Genomic DNA, 22,031 nt, shown 5'->3' with positions numbered 1-22,031 from the left:
AATAGAATTTTCCAAAATTAAGAGTAATATTTTTAGCACACTCCAGCAGATTTTATCTCAGACTCTTTGCTGGTTTTACCAAATATCTAACTAAAATGAAAACAAAGAAAAGTGAGGGAAACAAGGATGATTTTATTTGCATATTTTTTATTTATTTTTGCTGTTTTTGAATACGAAACAAAATCTAGTTTATTCAATTTATTACTTAGGCAAAAGTGTACATACAACAGACAAATGCTCACTAAGAGAAAACTGGTTTAGCTTTATCAATAATGTAGCATCTTCTACATTCTGATATCCAGTAGAACTGTATTATGATCTATCAAGAAGTTTTCATATATTATATACTAGCTACTTACCTGCATAGGTTTTAGTTTTCCTTTTATCTCCATCCCTGGAATTTGCACATACCATGCTGCTGCTAAGTTTCGTTGTATGGACAAAAGCATGTTGACTGGTTTTAAAATTTCAATGTCATTTTGTGGCAAGGTAGCCTGCAAAATAGTTCTGAAAGAAAAACAAGAATTTACTTTTTACTTCAAATTTACATTTTAAAATGAGGACTATCCTATTGTGTAACAGATTCCACACTGCATTTCATAAAGGCTAAAGGCTGCTATCAGAAGTCTTTTAGAATACACTTCTTTTCACATTTTTAAAATCAATCTAAATCAGAATAAAGTTTATATGCAGAGCTCTCCAAAACCAAACCCATATAACACTGATTTCAAAGACATAATTTTCATACAATATAACTACTGCATTATTTATTATTTTTCACAAGGGCTGTTGATACAGCAAATAGTTTACTATCATGCAAACAAATGTTACATCCTCCGAAAACTGGAAGATATAGAAAGTGATCTTATACTTAGCCCTTAATATATTATTGGTACTTCTCTAGACTCAAGGAGAAAACTCAACTAATCTAAAAGTTAAACGAACATATGGTAATAGTCATTCTAGCTTGCCTGCCAACAATCATTTGCATAATCAAATAAATGCTCTTGTCACTCAACAGAGCCAACACTGTCCCATCTGGATTCACTAATCCTTTAGATAACTCACTGAAAATTCCCAAATGTGACAAGGTTTGAAAATGAGAAATAAATCTTAAATTTTACATTTTACAAAGTTTTTTCCCATCAAAAAAAAAAAAGGAAATAGCTATGTGTAAAGTGAGAAAAATAAAAAAATTAAATTAAGTACTGACTAAACTATAATTTTATAATAGCTAATTTTTATAAAATGAAAAAAAACCATATTATAAATGTAGTAAGGGAAAACACAGATTCTATGAGGCGCATACATGACTATTAACCACTGACCCAAGAAGCCAATGGTCAAGATTTCATAATTAGAAGAAATAAGGAATGAAAACCACAAATTACTACAATATTTTACCTCAGGCAAAAATTGTATGAAAATCCTATTTCTAGTAAGCAACACATAATTAGATTATATATTTATACCTTGACAGCTTCAACTGAGTGAGTTCGATGTTCACTTTATCAATGACTGGAGGAAGAGAATAATGTTCCATAGGAACCAAGCTAAACTTGTTTTCAACTCTGATTAAACCCAGATCTGCTATAACAGCATTAGGTGATACCGAAGACTGAGGAATAATAATAACTGGTGCTTTCAAATTGATATCCATCAAAAGGCGGAAACTCTTTTGAGCCAAGTCTTTCATGCTAGAAGCAGCTCTTTCTGCAGCCTGGACTGTGGCTGTGCTCAAAGCTTCTTTAGCAGTTTGGAAATTGTTGAGGAAGTTCTGTTGGAAGAGACAGATATTTAGGGAAAAAAGGTATTTATTTTTAAATGAAAAAACTTTAAAAAGAGTAACAATAGTTACTCTAGGAAGAAAGAGCTCTTTCTCTCATTTGATTTATTTGAGAATTATTTCATTCACATGGCAAATTTTTGTAACAATTCTTTTAAAAATCTCCTGTTTATTAAGAATGTTTTTTACTTTAAATTCGAATTTAAATGAAAGGGAGAAGGACAGTACTGTACTTCTCCAAAAGTGGGTTCAATTCTGTACTGCTAGGTCACAGTAATAAAATTTAGTCTTAGAAACTAAGCTTTTGCTGCTTATTTCTGAAGAGGTTTTCTTTCTTTTTTTTTTTTTAATGTACTCATGCATGAGGAAAGACAGTTAATTGCCTACAATCCTGTAATCATTAGTAAGAGTCAAAATTTATTTATAATAAGATGTATTTCATCTCAATTTCAACTAAAAACAGAAAAATTTTTCCCAATGAGGATAAGATCATTCTTAGAAGCGACATTCTTGGTGTACATCCATTAATATTACAGAAGAAACCTAATCTCCCTGGCACCCACCTCCAAATTAATTACTCTCTAGAAAAGTAAACATGATGGTTTAAGTAGAAATTCATGCTTTTAAGGAATCATGAGATTCTGCACATGGGAAACCCTATGGACTCCACCAAAAGGCTCCTGGAACTGACATACAACTTTGGTAAAGTTTCAGGATACAAAATCAACGTACAAAAATCAGTAGCATTTCTATATACCAATAACATCCAAGCTGAGAGCCAAATGAAGAACACAATCCTATTTACAATAGCCATCAAAAAAACAAAGTACCTAGAAATACATCTAACCAAGGAGGTGAAGGATCTCTACAAAGAAAACTAGGAAACACTGCTGAAAGAAATCACAGATGACACAAACGGAAAAACATTCCACGCTCATGGATTGGAAGAATCAATATTGTTAAAATGGCTATACTTCTCAAAGCAATCTACAGGGTCAATGCTATTCCTATCAAACGACCAGTGTCATTTTTCACAGAACTAGAAAATACTATTCTGAAATTCATACGGAATCAAAAAAGAACCCAAAAAACCAAAGCAATTCCAAGCAAAAAGAACAAAGCTGAGGCATCACATTACCTGACTTTATACTATACTATAAAGCTACAGTAACCCAAACAGCGTGGTACTGGTACAAAAACAGACAAACAGACCAAGGGAACAGAATCAAGGACCCAGAAATACAGTTGTACACCTACAGCCACCTGTTCTTTGACAAAGTCAACAAAAATAGGCAATGGGGAAAGGATTCCCTATTCAGTAAATGGTGCTGAGATAGCTGGCTAGCCATATGCAAAAGAATGAAACAACCTTTTATTCTATGGTGAAAGGACCCCTACCTTCACCATTTCAAAAATTAACTCAAGATGGATTAAATACGTAAGTGTAAGACCTCAAACTATAAGAATCTTACAAGAAAACCTAGGAAACACCATTCTAGACATCAGCTTTGGGAAAGAATTTATGACTAAGTCCTTAAAAGCAACTGCAACAAAAATAAAAATTGACAAGTGGGACCTAATTAAAGCGCTTCTGCACTACAAAAGAAACTTTCAATGGAGTAAACAGACAACCTACAAAATAGAAAAAATATTCGCAAATTATGCATCTGACAAAGGTCTAACATCCAGAATCTATAAAAAATAGTGTGAACAAGTGAACAAGCGAAAAACAAATCCCATTTAAAACTAGGCAAAAGACATGAACAGACACTTCTCAAAAGAAGACATACAAGGAGCCAACAAATACATAAAAAAATGTTCCACATCACTAATAATTAGAGAAATGCAAATCAAAACCATGATGAGATACCATTTCACACCGGTCAGAATGGTTGTTATTAAAAAGTCAATAAATAACAGATGCTAGGGAGACTGCAGAGAAAAGAGAACATTTACATAACTACTTCTGGAAATCTAAATTATTTCAGTCACTGTAGAAAGCAATTTAGAGATTTCTCAAAGAATTCAAAACAAAACTACCATTTGACCCAGCAATCCCATTACTGGGTATATATCCAAAAGAAAATAAATGATTCTACCAAAAAGACACATGCACTCACGTGTTCATCAGAGCACAATTCACAACAGCAAAGACGTGGAACCTACCTAGGTGCCCATCAACAATGGACTAGACAAAGGAAATATGGCATATATACCCCATGGAATGCTACACAGCCATAAAAAAGAATAGAATCATGTCCTTTGCAGCAACATGAATGCAGCTGGAGGCCATTATCCTAAGCAAATGAATGCAGGAACAGAAAACCAAATACTACATACTTTTGCTTATAAATGGGAGCTAACCACTGGGTATTTTACGGACATAACAATGGGAACAACAGACACCGGGCACTACTACAGAGAGGGAGGAAAGGAGAAAAAGTTTGAAAAACTATTCTCAGTACTTGGGTGATGAGATCAATCATACCTCCAAACCTCAGAATCATGCAATATACTCATGTAACAAGCCTGTCCATGTATGCCCTGAATCTAAAATAGTTGGATTATCAACTGAAATTAAATAGTTGAAATTACCAACTGAAATTAACAACTGAAGTCCAAAAAAGTTGAAATTATCTTTTTTTTTTTAATTATGATTTTAAAAAGTTCTGATCAGCAGCCCCACTAAGAAGAATAGGCAGATTTAAATTCTTCAGCCCATGTGATATGGTTTAGCTTTGTGTTCCCACCCAAATCTCATCTTGAATTGTAATCCCCAGGTGTCAAGGGAGGGAACTGGTAGGAGGTGACTGGATCACGGGGGTGGTTTCCCCCAATGCTGTTCTCGTGATAGTGAGTTCTCATGAGATCTGATGGTTTTATAAGAGGCTCTTTCACCCTAAGCTTGTTCTTGTCTACTGCCACGTAAGACGTGCCTGCTTCCCCTTCCACCAAGATTGTTAAGTTTCCTGAGGCCTATGCAGCTATGCAGAATGATGAGTGCACTAAACCTCTTTTCTTTATGAATTACCCAGTCTCAGGCAGTTCTTTATAGCAGTGTGAAAATGGACTAATACACCATGACAAGTACATGGAAATAAATAATAAAAAGAAAAGCATTTCATGACGCTGTTGATCACAATCATAACCAAAAGCTGTAAGTTCCAATATGAGTCCTCCATATGCCTGAAGAACTTCCTCAAAAAATTGTTTTAACTAAGTAATCTTAAATATATTTCATTAAATAAGTTATAGTAGAAAGCCCTAAATTAAAACATAAAATGTACATTTAAAATGTATACCTATAGAAATGTTCTAGAATTATAGTCTATATCTTCAAAACAATAATTTTAAAAATTCATTTGGTTAACATCATGAAAAGGATTTCCTTAACTATAACATTCTGTTCAGCACTCAGGTGCTCATCACACAGCCCTATCAGTGAAGATTTTTACTATCTAGGTTCAGTTGTATTGGCAAAGATATTTAGGCCTCAGTGAGAAATAAATATGTTTAAAAACACTTACCAAAAGAGACATGAAGAATTTATGAACATAAACAATCTGAATACAACCCACTTTGAAACTAAGTTTGCCATCTACTTTGGACATATCAGCATAGGCCTCTCCTTCTGTGGCATCTGGATAAAGAGTCAGTTGGAACCTAAAGACTTCATCTCCCAAAATAGAGACGGCCTAAAAATATTAGATTAACTGGTTATTATATTAAAAGAGCTGTATAGCCCTTATCAATGTATTATAAATAAGTTCTCTTATTAGAGAATCTTTGATATATGAAGCAGTAATACATGAATTCAATCTTAAAAATTATTAGCTGCAAACATTTTACGTGACAATAACTTCTTGTATTTCTATAAAAAAATTTTATCAGTAAAAATATCAATCACTTAACTGTTCAGAAATAACTTTTACAAATCACTGGGTATCAAGAGGCCTAGTCTATATACAATGTGAAAGCAGACTATTACCATTTTCATCTCCAATTCCTAATAAAGTGCCTGGTACATGACAGACAATAAATGTATACTGTGCAAATAAATAATTGCATCTCAAATCCAAAGAACAAAATAAATTCCAATATAAGAATCTACTTTTTAATCACCTTTTTGTGAATGGACTGCAAATCTACATTCGTAACTATAATATCTTTAAGTCTGGCAAATACATCGGTCTGCTTAGGCTTCACAGAAATAGAGGCATCCATTCCTATAGGAAACATAACATTTATAAACTTTTCACTCAATCCACATGACTAAGTCAGCGGTATTTAAGGTCAGTAATATACTGACAAGATACAAAGTGAATAAAAATTACTCATTATTAAGCATATTAATGGCATCAACTTTCATGTATGAGATACCTAAGAAAGGTAATAATACCTTTAAATAATAACTTTAAGGGATACAGGCATCTCCTCCAAAAAAGTTGTGGACATTTTAAAACCAAAAAAAAAAAAAAAAAAAAAAACCCCACCAAGTTTCAAAGAGATTTAGATTAATTTAGAAAATTAATCACATTTCTCCAAACTTAAATATCCTCTGCATTGGCAAGATCAGCAGTGGTCATTTAGTAAGATAATATTTGTTAAAACAGTGATCTTACAAACATTTACTGTATTGTTAAAAACTGGGCTGGGAACGGTGGCTCACATCTGTAATCCCAGCACTTGGGGAGGCCGAGGCAGGCAGATCACGAGGTCAGGAGATCAAGAGCATCCTGGCTAACATGGTGAAACCCTGTCTCTACTAAAAACACAAAACATTAGCTGGATGTGGTGGCAGGTGCCTGTAGTCCCAGCTACTCAGGAGGCTGAGGCAGAAGAATGGCGTGAACCCAGGAGGCGGAGCTTGCAGTGAGCCAAGATCATGCCACTGCACTACAGCCTGGGCAACAATGCAAGACTCTACTTCAAAAAAAAAAAAAAAAAAAAAAAAAACTGTTACTCCAATAACTAAAAATAAATGAACAGTATTTGATGAATACTCTTATTTCTATAATAAACTGTATTAGAAAACAGTCTTCTAAGATTTCCCTCCAAAAAAAAATTTCTTTGTCATTTTCAGTTTCTAAAGGCATAATGATTTCTACAATTGAATAAAAATGTAGATAACGCAAAATGCATAAGGTATATCTCAAGTCAGCAATGAATCATAATAAATTTACTTGTAACATTTTAAAGCACATCTCTGAAAAGTTTGCCAAGTCTTCAATATAAGCAAACCAAAAGAATACTCATGAGAAATCTACCAGGTACAAGCTCATTTTTCCTAGTTATGTAAAGAAACAGAAATATCTACAACAAGAAATAACTACTTACCATGTATTTTAATCTCTGCAATGTTACACTTCTGATCACAGACAAGGACATTAAATGCATTTAATTCAGCTGTGACCTTTAAATCAAACACATCCTTTTGGGAAATGTTGCTGGATACTAAAAAATAATAGAAACCTTCTGATCAGCAAAGGGCAAAGATAATACAACACATACAATAACTTCGAATCCATCAAAATAAAAGTACCCAATGCACTCTGAGGAACCAAAACGCCCTCCATTAGGATAACATGTAATTAACATAAATTTTGGATTAATTATCAAATTCCATCATACAAAAATCAGCACGTTCCCCTTCAAATTAGGAATAAAGGCAACTAAATATTAACAGCACCTGGAAAGTACAATTTACTAGATGGAAACTTTAACTTTTTTTTCTGGGAATAAAGAAAACATTCTATATTAGAATTCTAGAATTCTCTTGGTCTAAAGTTTTGATTGTGAACTCCTTTTCATATTATATATCAGATTAAGAAGAATAATTCATGATAAACTGCAATAGTGACGCACAGTTAATAAAATACATATTATTTGCTATGGCACTTACATGTTATTAACTACAGAATAAATTTCTCCAGATTATTCCCTGTTGTTCCATCAAGAATCCTAAAATAAATTCTATGAGAAATGAACATAAAGGGCCAAACTTAAAAAATACAAAAAAAATTTTATAATGTATGTGCACGCAGGTGTATGTGTGCATAAGAATCACAATCAAACTAGCTCCCTAAATCCACTTTAGTCCAGATCCTGACTGATAAATTTAGGATACATTTTCCTAAAAATCTGTCTCACTTGAAGGAAACAGAGCCTTCTGATTGAAATTGCAAAAGCTTGGAGAGTATCTGTCCTTAATCACCAGTATGAGGTTTTTTTTTTTAAATATTTAATGTAGTATAATGTTGTTTTCTTTAATATTTGATGTAGCATAATCAAACCACAAAGACCAACAATATAGCAAAACTGAAAGACTTTCTTTGGGTTAATAGTGTTTCTAGTTTATTGTGAGTTCAAACATTTCTTTTTCATTTATTCAACTGTGTTGTGTATGTTTTGTATGTATATATAATATAAAGTAGAGGAATTTCCAAGGATATTTCTGAGGCTATTAATGTGACAAGTACATTAAAGGCAAAGAGGTAAAGCTCTTTTACTCTAGTTTGTAAGGAAATTGTTGCTCTGTTCCGTGGTTTAAAAAAATCAGATCCGGCCAGGCGTGGTGGCTCACACCTGTAACCCCAGCACTTTGGGAGGCCAAGGCAGGTGAAGTGCCTGAGGTCAGGAGTTCATGACCAGGCTGATCAACATGGTGAAACCCCATCTCTACTAAAAATACAAAAAATCAGCCAGGTATGGTGGTGGGCAACTGTAATCCCAGCTACTTGGGAGACTGAGGCAAGAGAATCGCTTGAACCTGGGAAGCAGAGGTTGCAGTGAGCCGAGATCGCATCATTGCACCCAGCCTGAGCAACAAAAGTGAAACTCCGTTTAAAAAAAAAAAAAATCAGATCCTTGTATCTGATCTAACAGTACTGACAGTTTAACAACAAACATGCCAGTAATACAGGTAAAACTCAAACTCATAATGGTCTGAAAATTGAATTACTGGATGTTAAATACTGACATTATATAACATGAAAGAAAAATAATTAAAATGATATTTGGCTTAAAAATAAGCAAATGTTATTTATTCACTCAGGATATGTCATACCTAATATTTCATAACATAAGTCATATGCCTGAGGACCCGGTGCCCATATCTGTGTGATCTAAATATAGTTTTGGTTAGAAACCAATGTGAGTGTGTCTATTCCAGGAGCTCCTTCCCTGCAGTGTCCCACCGAGCACTTAAAATTGCTGAGCACCAGGTAGTCTACCTGACTAACTGAAATGGGCCTTTGTTACCTTGTATGACTGAATCCATAACTGAACTTCTTCTTTTCCCATTTTCATTGAACTGAAGACTACAAAGACACATCAATATAAAGTACATACAATTTCTATTTTATGTAAAAGCTAGACAGTGAATTGAAATATAAATACATAATATTAAACAACATCTATTTAAAATTCCTCACTAAACTGCTCTATAATCCCATACAGATAACATTTTCTTTCTCTTGCAACTAACCTAATCTATCAGAGCAGCAATGTCAACATGCTAAATACTTATCTTAATTGGAAAAAACAACCTGTTACATGATTATTGAAGTTCAAAGTATTAGATCGTGATTCAAAAATTATTACCAGCTTTGACAGCAATACTTCTGGACTCCCCCACAAGCGGTTTCAGCTCGGATTCCTTCTCAGAAGAGGAAGGTTCAGAGAACGGAGCAGCAGATGATAAAAAATCCATGAGGGAAAGTAAAGCTTCCAAATGAAGTACTAAGTCTAAGGATGAAAATGAAACCTAAGATAATGAACAATTGGAGAGGCAGATTTCAGATGCAGTAACATTTTTACATCAGGGTTCAACAGATATAAGTAGCACAAGAATAGCTCAATTAAGGGCCTTTTTAAAATTTTATCTTTTTAAGAACTCATTATTAACTCACTATTAAAATGTTAATCCTCGCCAGATAGTAAATCAACTCTCTGCTCGCTCCCAAGTGCAACCACAATTTTAACTCAAAAGAACTGGAAGAGTTTTAAGTAAAGATACAGGAAATATTATCAGGCTTTAAACCACATTTCAGGCAGTTCCAAGCTGACTATGCATGTTCAAATGGACTGTGAGCAATGTCTGTACCAGGCTATGCTTTATGCTTCCCTTAATCTTATTCTATTCCTAACGCCAATACATAATTCAAATGTTTAATGCTTCCATCAACGCTAGGCCAAAAAACCACAGTCGACTAAAATCAGTAACAAAATTCCCTTGAAGTGTATTATTCACATACTTGTCAAGAAATCTAAGTCAAAACTGGGAAACAATCTTTTCAGAACATAAAGCAACTTTTTGTAAGAACTTTATTCCAATTTTATTATCTACTTCACTTTATCCATAAATTAGGAATATTATTATTGCCACTGTTATTCTCATTTTAGAACTTAACAATCCCACAGTTGAAAATGGCTATGAAGATAAATTTAATCAACACAACCCAGCCTTATAGTAAATTATAAAAGATTTACCTTCAGTGTCTGTTTGGTACTGTCATGAACAGTTTTAAATTCTGGTCCATCACTGTCTGCCTACAAATAGTGGAGAATTATACCACTGAGTTTCAAACACTAAAAATTCATGCACTGAAAATATACATATTCTTTACTTTTCTAAGTATGCTATTAAAAGAGTAAAAAGATATTTCTTAAAAGCAAAGAAGGCCATTCAAAAAAAAAAGAAACCAAACTGACCACATAAGTATTCCTTACATTCCATACAAGCAAAAACTCTAATTTCTTATCCTACTGTGAAGGAAATGCTAGTATATCTAGATTAGGTACACTAATCCAAAAAGTAGGAAAAAGTGCCAGATTATAACACACTTTGCTTTGGATTACAGTGGAACTTTACATTATTACCATTTATTCAACATCACAGGTTAATGAAAGTATCCAGGATTTTCAGATGCTTGCAAAATTCACCACATCAATCAATTTAGATGGAAAAATGTTGGGAGAGAAAATTGGAATATTAAATACAAGGGTAATATATATAACTTTATATATTCAAATATTAAAGAATCCTAGTAATGAAACTAGGTACCTTTGTCAGTAACATTTTCAGAAGGGGTTCGTCAGTCACATTAGAAGAGTTAATAATGTGAAGAGGTTCTCCTTTAGAATCTAAAAGAGAAAAAAGACAAGGTTGATCCATCAAGTTAACCATTTCACACGTTTTAAGACAGGACCAGCCAAATGTACACAAATGTACATTTGTCAAAACTCCGGACTGTACACTAAAAAGAGTGAAGTACATTGTTTATAAATCTTACCTCAATAAACCTGGCTTTGAAAAAAAAGAAACAAATTCCATAAAACAAAAATACTAGTACTCACCAATTACAATTGGTGTAACATATGGTACTACTGTATTACTGTCATCTAAACAAATCATGGTATATTAAAGAACCTATAAAATACATAAAGTAGGGATTATTCTCAATACAAGTTTACTTTACTTAAAGATATCCCATAGAGCTCTTATAAACTTTAAGCACTAACAGAACTTTAAAAGTTAGCTTATTGCAGGAACTTAAGATCAAGGATACCCACTAACGATAGTATTTATTCTGAGGGAAGGACATGAGACTACAGATTATATTAATTTTTTCATCTATATACTTTTGTATTTGATTTTCATTTTTCACAAATACATATTAACATAATTAAAAATAAATGTTAAAACTCACATAATTTAAAAATCAAATAACACATCATATTTCCTAGTAAATTAACCCAACTTTTCAAAATGGGTCCCCTAGAACTGTACCCAGGGACTGTTTTTGAAAAGTTGAGTTAATATACTAGGAAATTAACACAATTGTACACAAATCAATATGTTTAATGTTGATAAAAAGGTAGGGATCATCTGCCTAATGAATAATTTACACAGACTATATTTCACACTTACCAGTGAAATCAAAGCACTGCATACTAATTTTTTTTAGATAAGCTTTAGCAGTCATGTCATAGGTTTTAACTCTAGCTTCCATTCCAAGTTGCAGGACATTTAGCTCATGTAAAGGCCTTCCCTTCTTTTCTGATTTTTTCATCAAAGTAACCACAACCTAAAAGAGGGTACCAGTATTACCACCAACTATTTCATTAATACACAATGAAGGTAAATCAAGAATTTAATAAGTATCCACAGTGATATAAGCAAGAAATTCACACAATGTTAAAATGTTTACTTCTATTTGTGCCTGCAGTTTGGCCTAATTCCCAGAAGTCCTAGTCTGATAGACAGCCTTTCATCTGAAATTCTGTGAGACCAACAGCCAATTTTTACATCATTCCTAAGGCGAGCTTCTCAACTTCGGCACTATTAACATTTTGAGCTGATAATTCTTTGTAGTGGGAACTGTCTTATGCACTGTAGGATATGAGGCAGCATCCCTGGCCTCTACCTATCAATTGTCATTAGTATTCTCCCCTCAGATAATGGCAACAGAAAATGGTTTCAAACAATGCCAAATTATCCATGCGGAGCAATGCAAACTGTTCCCCTTCAACCCAATCATTGTTCTAAGGGAAGAGAACAATCATAATATATATCATAAATAATATTTAAAAGGTCTTATGGGTTTTATATATGCGTGTGTGTGTGTTAAGTATATCTGCAAATAGAATGATTTCATCTACCAATGTTTCAACTACCAAGGCTTAAAAACCTTCAGTAACTCTGATATTAACCAGAAAAACATCCAAGTTTAACATAAAGAAATTGGCTTCAAAGCATGTATTTCAGATTCTTAAAAGTAGAGCCTATTCCTTTAAAAGTTTGTTTGTTTGTTTCTTTATTGACTGATTGCTAGAGACAGGGTCTTGCTCTGTCACCCAGGCTGGAGTGCAGTAGCACAATCAGAGCTCACTGCAGTCTTGACCTCCTCGGCTAAGCGATCCTCCTGCCTCCCAAGTAGCCAGGACTAAAGGCACATGCCAGCACAACTGACTAATTAAAAAAAATTTTTTTTTTTTTTGCAGAGATGGGGTCTCGTTATGTTGCCCAGGCTGGTCTCAAATACCTGAACTCAAGCGATCCTCCAGTCTTGGCCTCCCAAAGTGCTGAGATTATAGGCATAAGCTATTGCAACCAGCCTATTTAAAAGTTTATTATTTTTAGCTCAGAGAAAAAACATAATCTCTATATAACTATTTAATGATAAAACAGATTTTAGAGGAAGTCCTTGCAAGTCCCTGTATCCACTATGCTTTCTCACGTACTCACACTTTTATGCCTGTTCCTCTTTCTGCCTTGCCCCAGACCCTTTCCTGATCCCTTTTCTCAGATAATTTCCTATTTCTCTTTAAAAACTTGATTCAAATGTGTCCTCCTCCAGAAAATCTCTTCTGACCCTCTCAGTCTGCTTAAATGCCTACTCCCTACCATCAGCACCCCAAGCTCCAATAGTATCCTCAGCAGAGATTTCGTGAAATAATTACAAAAATTTTAATAGTTTTCCTGCATGAGTTCAGACTGTAAGCCTTTTACCTCTATCCTTATCACTGGGCACATACAATAAATATTTGTTGGATGTGTGAATAAAGAAGAAAATGTATTTCATTTTTCCTCAAGAATATGCAGACGGCAAACATATTAGTAATGTAACTTTTTTTAAAATGCAGGCATATTGTGTTTTATTCTATCAAGGGTTTCTAACATTTGAAAAGAATTTATCTGACACTATTGCCCTTTCTTGCCTTTCTTATATGACATCCAAAGCAAGTGACATTCCTACTGTCCTAAAAGCATTAAAAAGCATGTTACAGAACATGCTGTCATTTTCTCTATGAAATATTATAACTCCCAAATCCTTAACAAACTTTCAATTTTTAAAACATCACTGCTACATGTGAACAGCCCACATAGATTTTTTTCATCAGTATCAATTATCTACAAGTTTACTAGAGGTAATTCCAATATCCATTACTTATTCACCGCACTTTACAAAAACAGATGAGAATTACACACCTCTTTAATTTCAAAATTCAGCAGCATATTAATGATGTCTACAGATCTAATTTCTTCCACTCCAGTTATTAAAGTATTTTTTGAATCATGTATATCTTGTTGTGATATAGAGATTTCAAGGGGCTCTTTAATTTCACCTGAAATGTTTAAAAGAAATTCATTCACTTTTATTCACAAATTTCTTCCACAAGTACTTATTGTGGACTTATATGAGTATTCTGGACCTGGTAGAGGCAATGAAACTCCACAAATAAGTAACAGCCCTAGCCCTTGGAAAACTCCTGGTTTAGTGGAAGAGACAGATACATTTAAAATACAAACAAAGATACATTTAAAATACAAACAAACAAGCAGGCCACATCCAGTCACATTAAATGAACAAATGTTAATGGACTCCATATAAAATGCACTGAACGCACAGAACAAAGCGTGACATCGTTATACAGAAGTCAAGAAAGGTTCTATTAGAGGAGGTATTATTCAAGCAGAGCAAAGGACCTCCTCACACGGTGGAGACATTACCAGAAAGGAGCAAAACCAGGGAATGATAACACATGATAGGTTTTGCAAACAGAATGGAGTCTGATATGGTTAAATCATAAGGGAGGCAACAAGAGGTAAGACTAGAAAAGAAAAAAGGGAGTGGGAGGTCAGGGCCTCTCATGCCATACTAACAAACAAAAGTAAAGCTATATAATTATGATGCTGTGTTTCTGAAATTCGCACACCCTGAAATGAAATAAAATTGCTTTTTAAGCTGTAATATAAAAAATAATAACAGCTATCACTTGCTAAGTGCTCATCTGTGTGGCAGACACTGTTCTAAGGTCTGTATATAGACTGTTCTATTTAATTCTTATGACATCGTTTTGAGGTAAGAACTTTATTGTCTTTATTTCAGAAATGGGCAAATTGAGGTTCAGACATTTGTGCTCAGTGTCGCACAAATGGCAGAGCCCAAATTCATCAGTCTGATTTTACAGTCTTCACTCTCCACTGTCCCTCAGTATCATTAAATTAGTTATTACTATTATTAGGGTTGACATTATCTTGACCACTAATACACCACACGGGAACCACGTAGTGTAAGCTATACCAGAATTCCATACTGAAAGCTGCTATTGTTAATCATTACCTTTGACAAAGCATTGCATAGGGCAAGGTTTCCTAACTATCATCTTACTCCAGCACTATTCCAAACATAATGTGAACCAGGGGAAATGATTCCAGCAAATATTTTTACTTTTACAAAACAATTCCCTGAATAGGCAAAGATTTTTCAAATGGAAAATAAAAAATACTGATCATTTAAAAAACTAGTAAATTTAAGTTGATTGAAATTCACAAACTCTATTCATTAAAAGACCCATTAAAAGAGTGAAAGGCCACCAGTCAGAATATCTACTGGAAAGTCAAAAAATAACAGATGTTGGCCAGGTTGTAGAAAAAAGGGAACACTTATACACTGTAGGTAGAAATGTACATTAGTTTAGCCACTATAAAAAGCAGCTTGGAGATTTCTCAGAGAATGTAAAACAGAATTACCTTTGACCCAGCACTCCCATTACAGGGTACATAACCAAAGAAAAACACATCATTCTACCAAAAAGACCACATGCCCTCACCTATTCATCACTGCACTATTCACAATAGCAAAGACATGGAATCAACCTAGATGCCCACTGACGGTGGGGGCTGAATATGAAAATGTGGTACATATACACCATGGCATGCTATGCAGCCACAGAAAATAATGAAATCATGTCCTTTTCAGCAACATGGATGGAGCTGGAGGCCATCATCCTAAGTGAATTAACCCAGCAACAGAAAACCAAATATTACATGTTCTCACTTGTAAGTGGGAGCTAAACATTAAGTACACATGGACATAAAGATGGGAATCCAACAGACATTAGGGACTACTAGAGGGGGCAGGGTGGGACAGGGGGAAGGTTGAAAAACTACCTATAAGGTACTATGCTCACTACCTGGGTAATGGGATCATTTTAGATAAAATCTCAGTGACACGCAATTTACCCAAGTAACAAACCTGGAGGTGTACCCCCGAACCTAAAATAAAAGTTGGGAAAAAAAGAGAGTGAAAGGTAAACCACAGATAGGGAAAAGATATTTCTATACATATATGCATATAACACACATAACCAACAAAGGGCTCATATTCAGAATTTAAAAACTACGTATCAATAAGAAAAAAGGCAAACATCTCAATAAAAATATTTGTCAACAGGATAGAATGGTTACATCACAAAAAAGGATATCCAAATGGCCAATAACCATATGAAAAGGTGATCACCTTCACTAGTAATCAAAAAGCAAATAAAAACTATAGTGAGACACCACTGAATATCTATCAGAATGCTAAATTTAAAAAGATCGGCAATGCCACGTACTAGGGAGAATGTGAAACAACTGGAACTCTCATACATTGCTGCTAGGAAAGTAAACTAGTACAACCAGTTGGAAAACTTCTTGGTATAATCTGGCACAAGTTACTGAAGCTAAATGTAAATCTCACATATGACACAGTAATTCTACTCCTACCTATATATCCAAAAAAAAATTTATATAATTATGTCAAAGACACACAATAAAATTCATAACAATTTCATTCATGATAGCTAAACACTGGAAACAACCAGAATGTCCATGAAAGATAGAATGAAAAAAATAAATTTTGATACATTCATATAACTGAATAGTGCACAGAAATAAAAAGAACAAACTATTCCTATGCACAACAACATGGATGAATCTCACAAACAAAATGCAGAATAAAAGAAGCCAAACATCGAAGAGTAAATTCTGTATGATTCCATTTATATGAAATTCAAGAAGAGGTAAAACTAATCTATCTATTACAAGTTAAAATGGTAGTTACCTCTGGGTGGATTTGCAGGCACAGTGTTTGGCACTGACTGAGAAAGGGCAAGAGGGAGGCCTTCTGGGGTGCTGAAAATGTACTAGATCTTGATCATGGTGTATCCATATATGCAAAAATTCACTGAATTATACACTGAATATTTGTATACTTCACTGTATGTATTAAAATATAGTAAAATAGTTTTTTAATAATGAAAAATACAGTGGGATACCAGTTTTCACTTAGCATATGGACAAAAAATTTTTAATCTGGTAATATACTGTGTTAGAAAGGTATAGAAAAACAACCTGGTGGGAATGCAAGGTTAGTAAAGTTCTATGGAGGCCAATCAGCAAGATCTGTCAAAATCTTAAATTAGTCTACAGAAATTATTTGCTGACCTAATTGTCAATTAAATTTATATTAAATTAATAATTTTACATATCTTTTAACTGGTGTTATCCTATAGATATATATATATACTTGTAAAAGTGTATGTATGAGGATATTCAATGCAACATGGCAATAATGAAAGTTTAAAAACAACCAAAAATGACTATCACTAGGAACTTGCTAAATAAATTATGTGTTTCAACAGAATTTAATACCAGGCAGTCATTACAAAGAATGAAGCAGATCTATACATATCTACAGATATGGAATAGACACCAAGACACACTGTTAATATTTTTTAAAAAACAGCAAAGTGAACAAACACACACATGCATGTACACATACAGGATGCTACCATTTGTTTGAAAAAAACTGAAGATTATATACTTACGTGTTTATACATACATTATATATATACATACACACACACACACAAATACATATATATTACCTTAAAAAATAAGGCTGTTACTTTTCCTTTAGTCAAAAGGGCCATGGTAACTAATAATTTGAATTCTCTTTTCATTTTTACTGCTGTATAATCTCTTCAGTATCTTTGGAAAATGATAATTTATCAACCATTTCAATTCTTGCAGATATTTCACTACCAAGCCTTATTGAAAAATCAGATACACTATGCTACCATAACCTATTGCCAACTCAAAATGCTTTCTTCTATACATGCAATTTCAATGATTACTTCAAGAATCTACCACTGATTTGAAGTCCTTCTTTATGGCCTCCTCTCAATTCACACAACTTAGAAAAAAGTCTGAAACTATAACTGACAACTTAGCTTAAGAGAGTCAATCATCTCCAACTATGATTTCATTCAATAGCATCTTGTTTGTTCTCTTGATAATATAAACTGCAATTTGTAAACATATATTTGCTTACTTTTTATTTCCTGATTGCCTACTAAACCATAAATAAATAGACACATATGTATTATGCCACTTACTGTCAGCCTCTTACCTGTCTCTTGTACTCTTGGTTTCACTTTATCCAAGTCTTCAGTACCCTCACCAAGATTTTCTGCTAGTATCCTAAATAAGAGATTAAGATCTTCTTGATTTAGACTAACCTGTAAAATATTATGTTTAAAAAACTATATTACATTTTAAAATGAAGCAATTTTCATACAGAAAATAAATTTCCAGTTGCAACGCAAGGGACAGAATAATCCTAATACTGAAAAGTTACATACAATCACAATCCACTCAAGTACTGCACTACTTATTTCATGTTAAAATTTTTATATTCAAAGACACTAAGGTGTTTATAGAAAACCAATGTAATTCATCAGTCAGTATTAGCTCCAATGACTTGACTGATGTTTACTGAGAGTTAAATATGATCAAAGAAATCTGATCTTTTTTTTAAAAGTGACAACTTCAGAAAATGTATAATTCTACTTTTTAAACAGTAACAATTCCAATGAAATAAAAATGTAGTCTTAAATATAAAAAGAAAAATATTTCCCTCAATGCTATAATTATCTTAGGTGTACTTAGATATCCCTAAAAATAAAAAAGTGCATATATAATATATGAGACAGTATAATATGCTAATACATAATTTATATACAGATCCCTACCAATAGGTATGTATAGCAAATTTTAAAGTTAAGAAATCTTAACTAAAGATTAAATTCTACTGAAAATAATAATGATCTTGTTGGACAAAGTCTCACTGAAATTTTTCTTATACTAGTCAGCAAAAAAAGTCTTCATTTCATTTGGATTTCTACTTTAAAAGTCTTTGGAGTTTAAAATTTCAACAATGAAGTCTTTTTTGTCACTCGTATACTTACATTCATTGAATCAAGATGTCCTTTAATTTCCACAACAGGCACCTTGTGGTACCAAGATGCAGCTAGATTCCGATTTACAAGAAATTCCAAGTTAATTGGGTGCAACAGCTGAATATCAGGATGGTAGGTGCCTGGCTGGATCACCGTCCTATGAAAAATAGAAATGTTACATATGCATAGATATAGGGTAGAAATGCAACGTATTAAAAAAAGCAAAGTCAGGCAGTTATTTGCTGCTCTAAATACTGATTTGAAACAGCATGGCTTAAGTATTTCCAAAACTGAATCTATAATTAATCTATAACCCACTAGAAGGGACAAATTAAAAGGTGATATACAATGAATCATTAAGAAAACTTTTTTCTTTAAACAGTAGATAGGTGAAAAATTGAATAAATTTTTAAGAGCAATCCACACTGTTGAAGAAAACAGAAAATCATCATATACAGTTGTTCAAGGATTAATAGGTATGTTGGTGCAGAAACTGAAGAAAACGATGGCAAAGTGAACAAGAGGAGAAGTGAGCATTTTCTAAGGCATTTCATAAAGCTTTTCTCTAGGATTATTTTCTAGACTTGCCTTATAGTCATTAATTTCTTATTCTACATAATTAAATATTCATGGATGGGGTAGAAAATAATTTTAAAACGAATTATGTACAGACTTCATGTGCCACCGAAGATACAAAATAATTCACACAACATGCCTGCCAAAAATGTGTAAGTTCAATCAAACCATGAAGAATCACTCAGACAAAACCAAATTGAGAGGTGAGTGGAACCAGACTCTAGTCTTCAAAACTACAGTAGTGGTCATGTAGTCATAAAAAGACAAATAAAAGCTAAAGAACTACTCCAAAAGAAATTTTTGTCAGTATAGAAATCTTCCTCAGTAGTACAGAATACAATTATATGCTATGGGTGATCCTGAATCAGGGGGAAATTTTTATAATGGACATTCCTATAAAGGAAATTATTATAATGGGATAACTGATAAAATCTGAATATTGACTGAATTTCAGATTATAGTATTATATCAATATTAAATTTCCAGAATTATATCATGGTTAACGTAAGAGAATGAATGTCCTTATTTATAGGAGACACATAATAAAGCATTTAGGGACAAAAAGTTAAAGATGTCTATTCTCAAATGATTTAGCAAAAAATGTTTTAAATAATATATCTATTTTTATAGATAGGTTAAAGCAAATATAAACAATTGGTGAATCTAGATGAAGGATATGTAGGTGCATTCACAGTACTATTTTTTTCCATTTTTCTGTAGGTCTGAAATTTTTGAAAACAAAAGTTGATTAAAAAACTGTTCTGGTGGTCTGATGCGGTGGGTCATGCCTGTAATCTCAGCACTTTGGAAGGCCAAGGTGGGCAGAACACCTGAGGTCAGGAGTTCGAGACTAGCCTAGCCAACATGATGAAATCCCGTCTCTACGATGAAAAATGAAAAAAATTAGCCAGGCATGATGGCATGTGCCTATATCCCCAGCTACTCAGAAGGTTGAGGCAGGAGAATCGCTTGAATCTGGGAGGCAGAAGTTGCAGTGAGCCAAGATGGCACCATCGTACTCCAGCCTGGGCAACAGAGCGAGACTTCATCTCAAAAAACAAAATAAAAAACTCTTCTGGGCCGGGGGTGGGGACTCACGCCTGTAATCCTAGCACTTTGGGGGGCCACAGCAGGTGGATCACCTGAGGTGAGGAGTTCAAGACCAGCCTGGCCAACATGGTGAAATCCCACTTCTCTTAAAAATACAAAAAAAATTAGCCAGGCATGGTAGCGCATGCCTATAGTCCCAGCTACTCGGGAGGCTGAGGCAGGAGGATTGCTTGAACCCAGGAGACAGAGGTTGCAGTGAGCGAGACTGCGCCACTGCACTCCATCCTGGGTGACAGAACAAGACTCCAACTCAAAACATATACACACACATACACACACACACACACAACGACAACAACCAAAAAACCTGTTCTGTGTAACGCAACAGTTTATTTAAATAAACTATGTTGGGTAGGAATTTCAAATCATAAAATTTCATGGAAATCATGAATATAATATTTAAATCCATAATTATTGAAAGAGCATACCTATAAAGTGTAAGCTTTGTTAGCTGCACTTCCATTCTATCAATTACTGGAGGATTTAAGTAGTCTTCATCAGACACCAGACTGAACTGATTTTGAACTCTGATTAACCCAAGATCTACCACTACTGCATTGGTGGAAATGGAAGACTGTGGGATGACTATAACTGGTGCTTTCAAATCAATATTGATGGAAACACGAAAACTCCTCTGTGCAAGATCTTTCACACTTGTGGCAGCCTTTTCTGCAGCCTGGACAGTGGCAGCACTCAGAGACTCTTTGGCTGTCTGGAAATTATTCAGGAAGTTCTGTGGACACAAAGCATAAAAAGAGAAATTCAAAGAAAATACAGGCACATCAATAATAACACTATCTTCTTTTCATACATGTGGTTACTTTTTTTTTCCAATATTTAACTTTCCGTTGAGCCCTATTTTTCTGGTAGTAGTAAGAAATTACTGATAATCCATCTATAGCTATGAGCTGCCTGAATTGAGCTAATGTTATATGGTTAAGGAACAGAGAAAGAATTTTTTTTCCAATAATTTTTTTACTAAAGAATTTGGCTTCATTATATTGTAGCAAAAATAATTTGTTCTAGACAAAAATCATTAAATGATTCCGATTTCAACTGTTAAATGGGGGTTTTGATCTCTACAATCATGCATAAATACCATCTATAATTAAAATAATGCCCACTCTAAAATCCAAGGTTTATAACATTTGCCATCATAATTATCACACTTTTAAAAGTATTTCAAAATTGAAAAATCAATATATAAATAACTATTTTACCAGAAGTGACATAAGGAATTTATGAAGATAGACGATCTGAATACAGCCAACATTCAGAGACAGCACACCATCCACTTTGGACATGTCAGTATACAAATCTCCCTCAGTAGCATTTGGATACAAATCCAAATTAAAACGGAAAACTTCATTTCCCATTATTGACACAGCCTGAAAAACAGAGACTTGAATGTACTCTATCCAGGAAGGTAATGACAAAATAAAACCCCATTTACAAAAGGGTTTTTATATTTTAATCTTTATAAAAACAT

General features: G+C 33.6%; 1 protein-coding gene across 2 annotated transcripts in view; it reads right to left on the bottom strand.

Moving 5' to 3' along the window:
- VPS13C (vacuolar protein sorting 13 homolog C) overlaps positions 1 to 22,031 on the bottom strand; it is a 189,917-nt gene that overhangs the window by 81,666 nt on the left and 86,220 nt on the right. For both annotated transcript variants that reach the window (XR_002735024.1, XM_023228560.1), the window contains exons 32-45: positions 21,763 to 21,930; positions 20,971 to 21,275; positions 18,866 to 19,013; positions 18,028 to 18,136; positions 13,779 to 13,915; positions 11,718 to 11,874; positions 10,851 to 10,930; positions 10,277 to 10,336; positions 9,389 to 9,551; positions 7,124 to 7,240; positions 5,909 to 6,012; positions 5,314 to 5,481; positions 1,473 to 1,777; positions 360 to 507 (exon numbers count right to left, since the gene is read on the bottom strand). Coding sequence is in view for 1 of the 2 variants with exons in the window: in XM_023228560.1 (XP_023084328.1) it covers positions 360 to 507; positions 1,473 to 1,777; positions 5,314 to 5,481; positions 5,909 to 6,012; positions 7,124 to 7,240; positions 9,389 to 9,551; positions 10,277 to 10,336; positions 10,851 to 10,930; positions 11,718 to 11,874; positions 13,779 to 13,915; positions 18,028 to 18,136; positions 18,866 to 19,013; positions 20,971 to 21,275; positions 21,763 to 21,930 (2,169 nt within the window). In the remaining variant the exon portion in view is untranslated. The remainder of the gene's footprint in view (positions 1 to 359; positions 508 to 1,472; positions 1,778 to 5,313; positions 5,482 to 5,908; positions 6,013 to 7,123; positions 7,241 to 9,388; positions 9,552 to 10,276; positions 10,337 to 10,850; positions 10,931 to 11,717; positions 11,875 to 13,778; positions 13,916 to 18,027; positions 18,137 to 18,865; positions 19,014 to 20,970; positions 21,276 to 21,762; positions 21,931 to 22,031) is intronic.

The sequence above is a fragment of the Piliocolobus tephrosceles genome, chromosome 6 (genome assembly GCF_002776525.5).
Source record: "Piliocolobus tephrosceles isolate RC106 chromosome 6, ASM277652v3, whole genome shotgun sequence".
Taxonomy (NCBI): Eukaryota; Metazoa; Chordata; class Mammalia; order Primates; family Cercopithecidae; genus Piliocolobus; species Piliocolobus tephrosceles.
The sequence above is the reverse complement of the archived record's forward strand: the minus strand, read 5'-3'. Positions and strand labels throughout refer to the sequence as shown.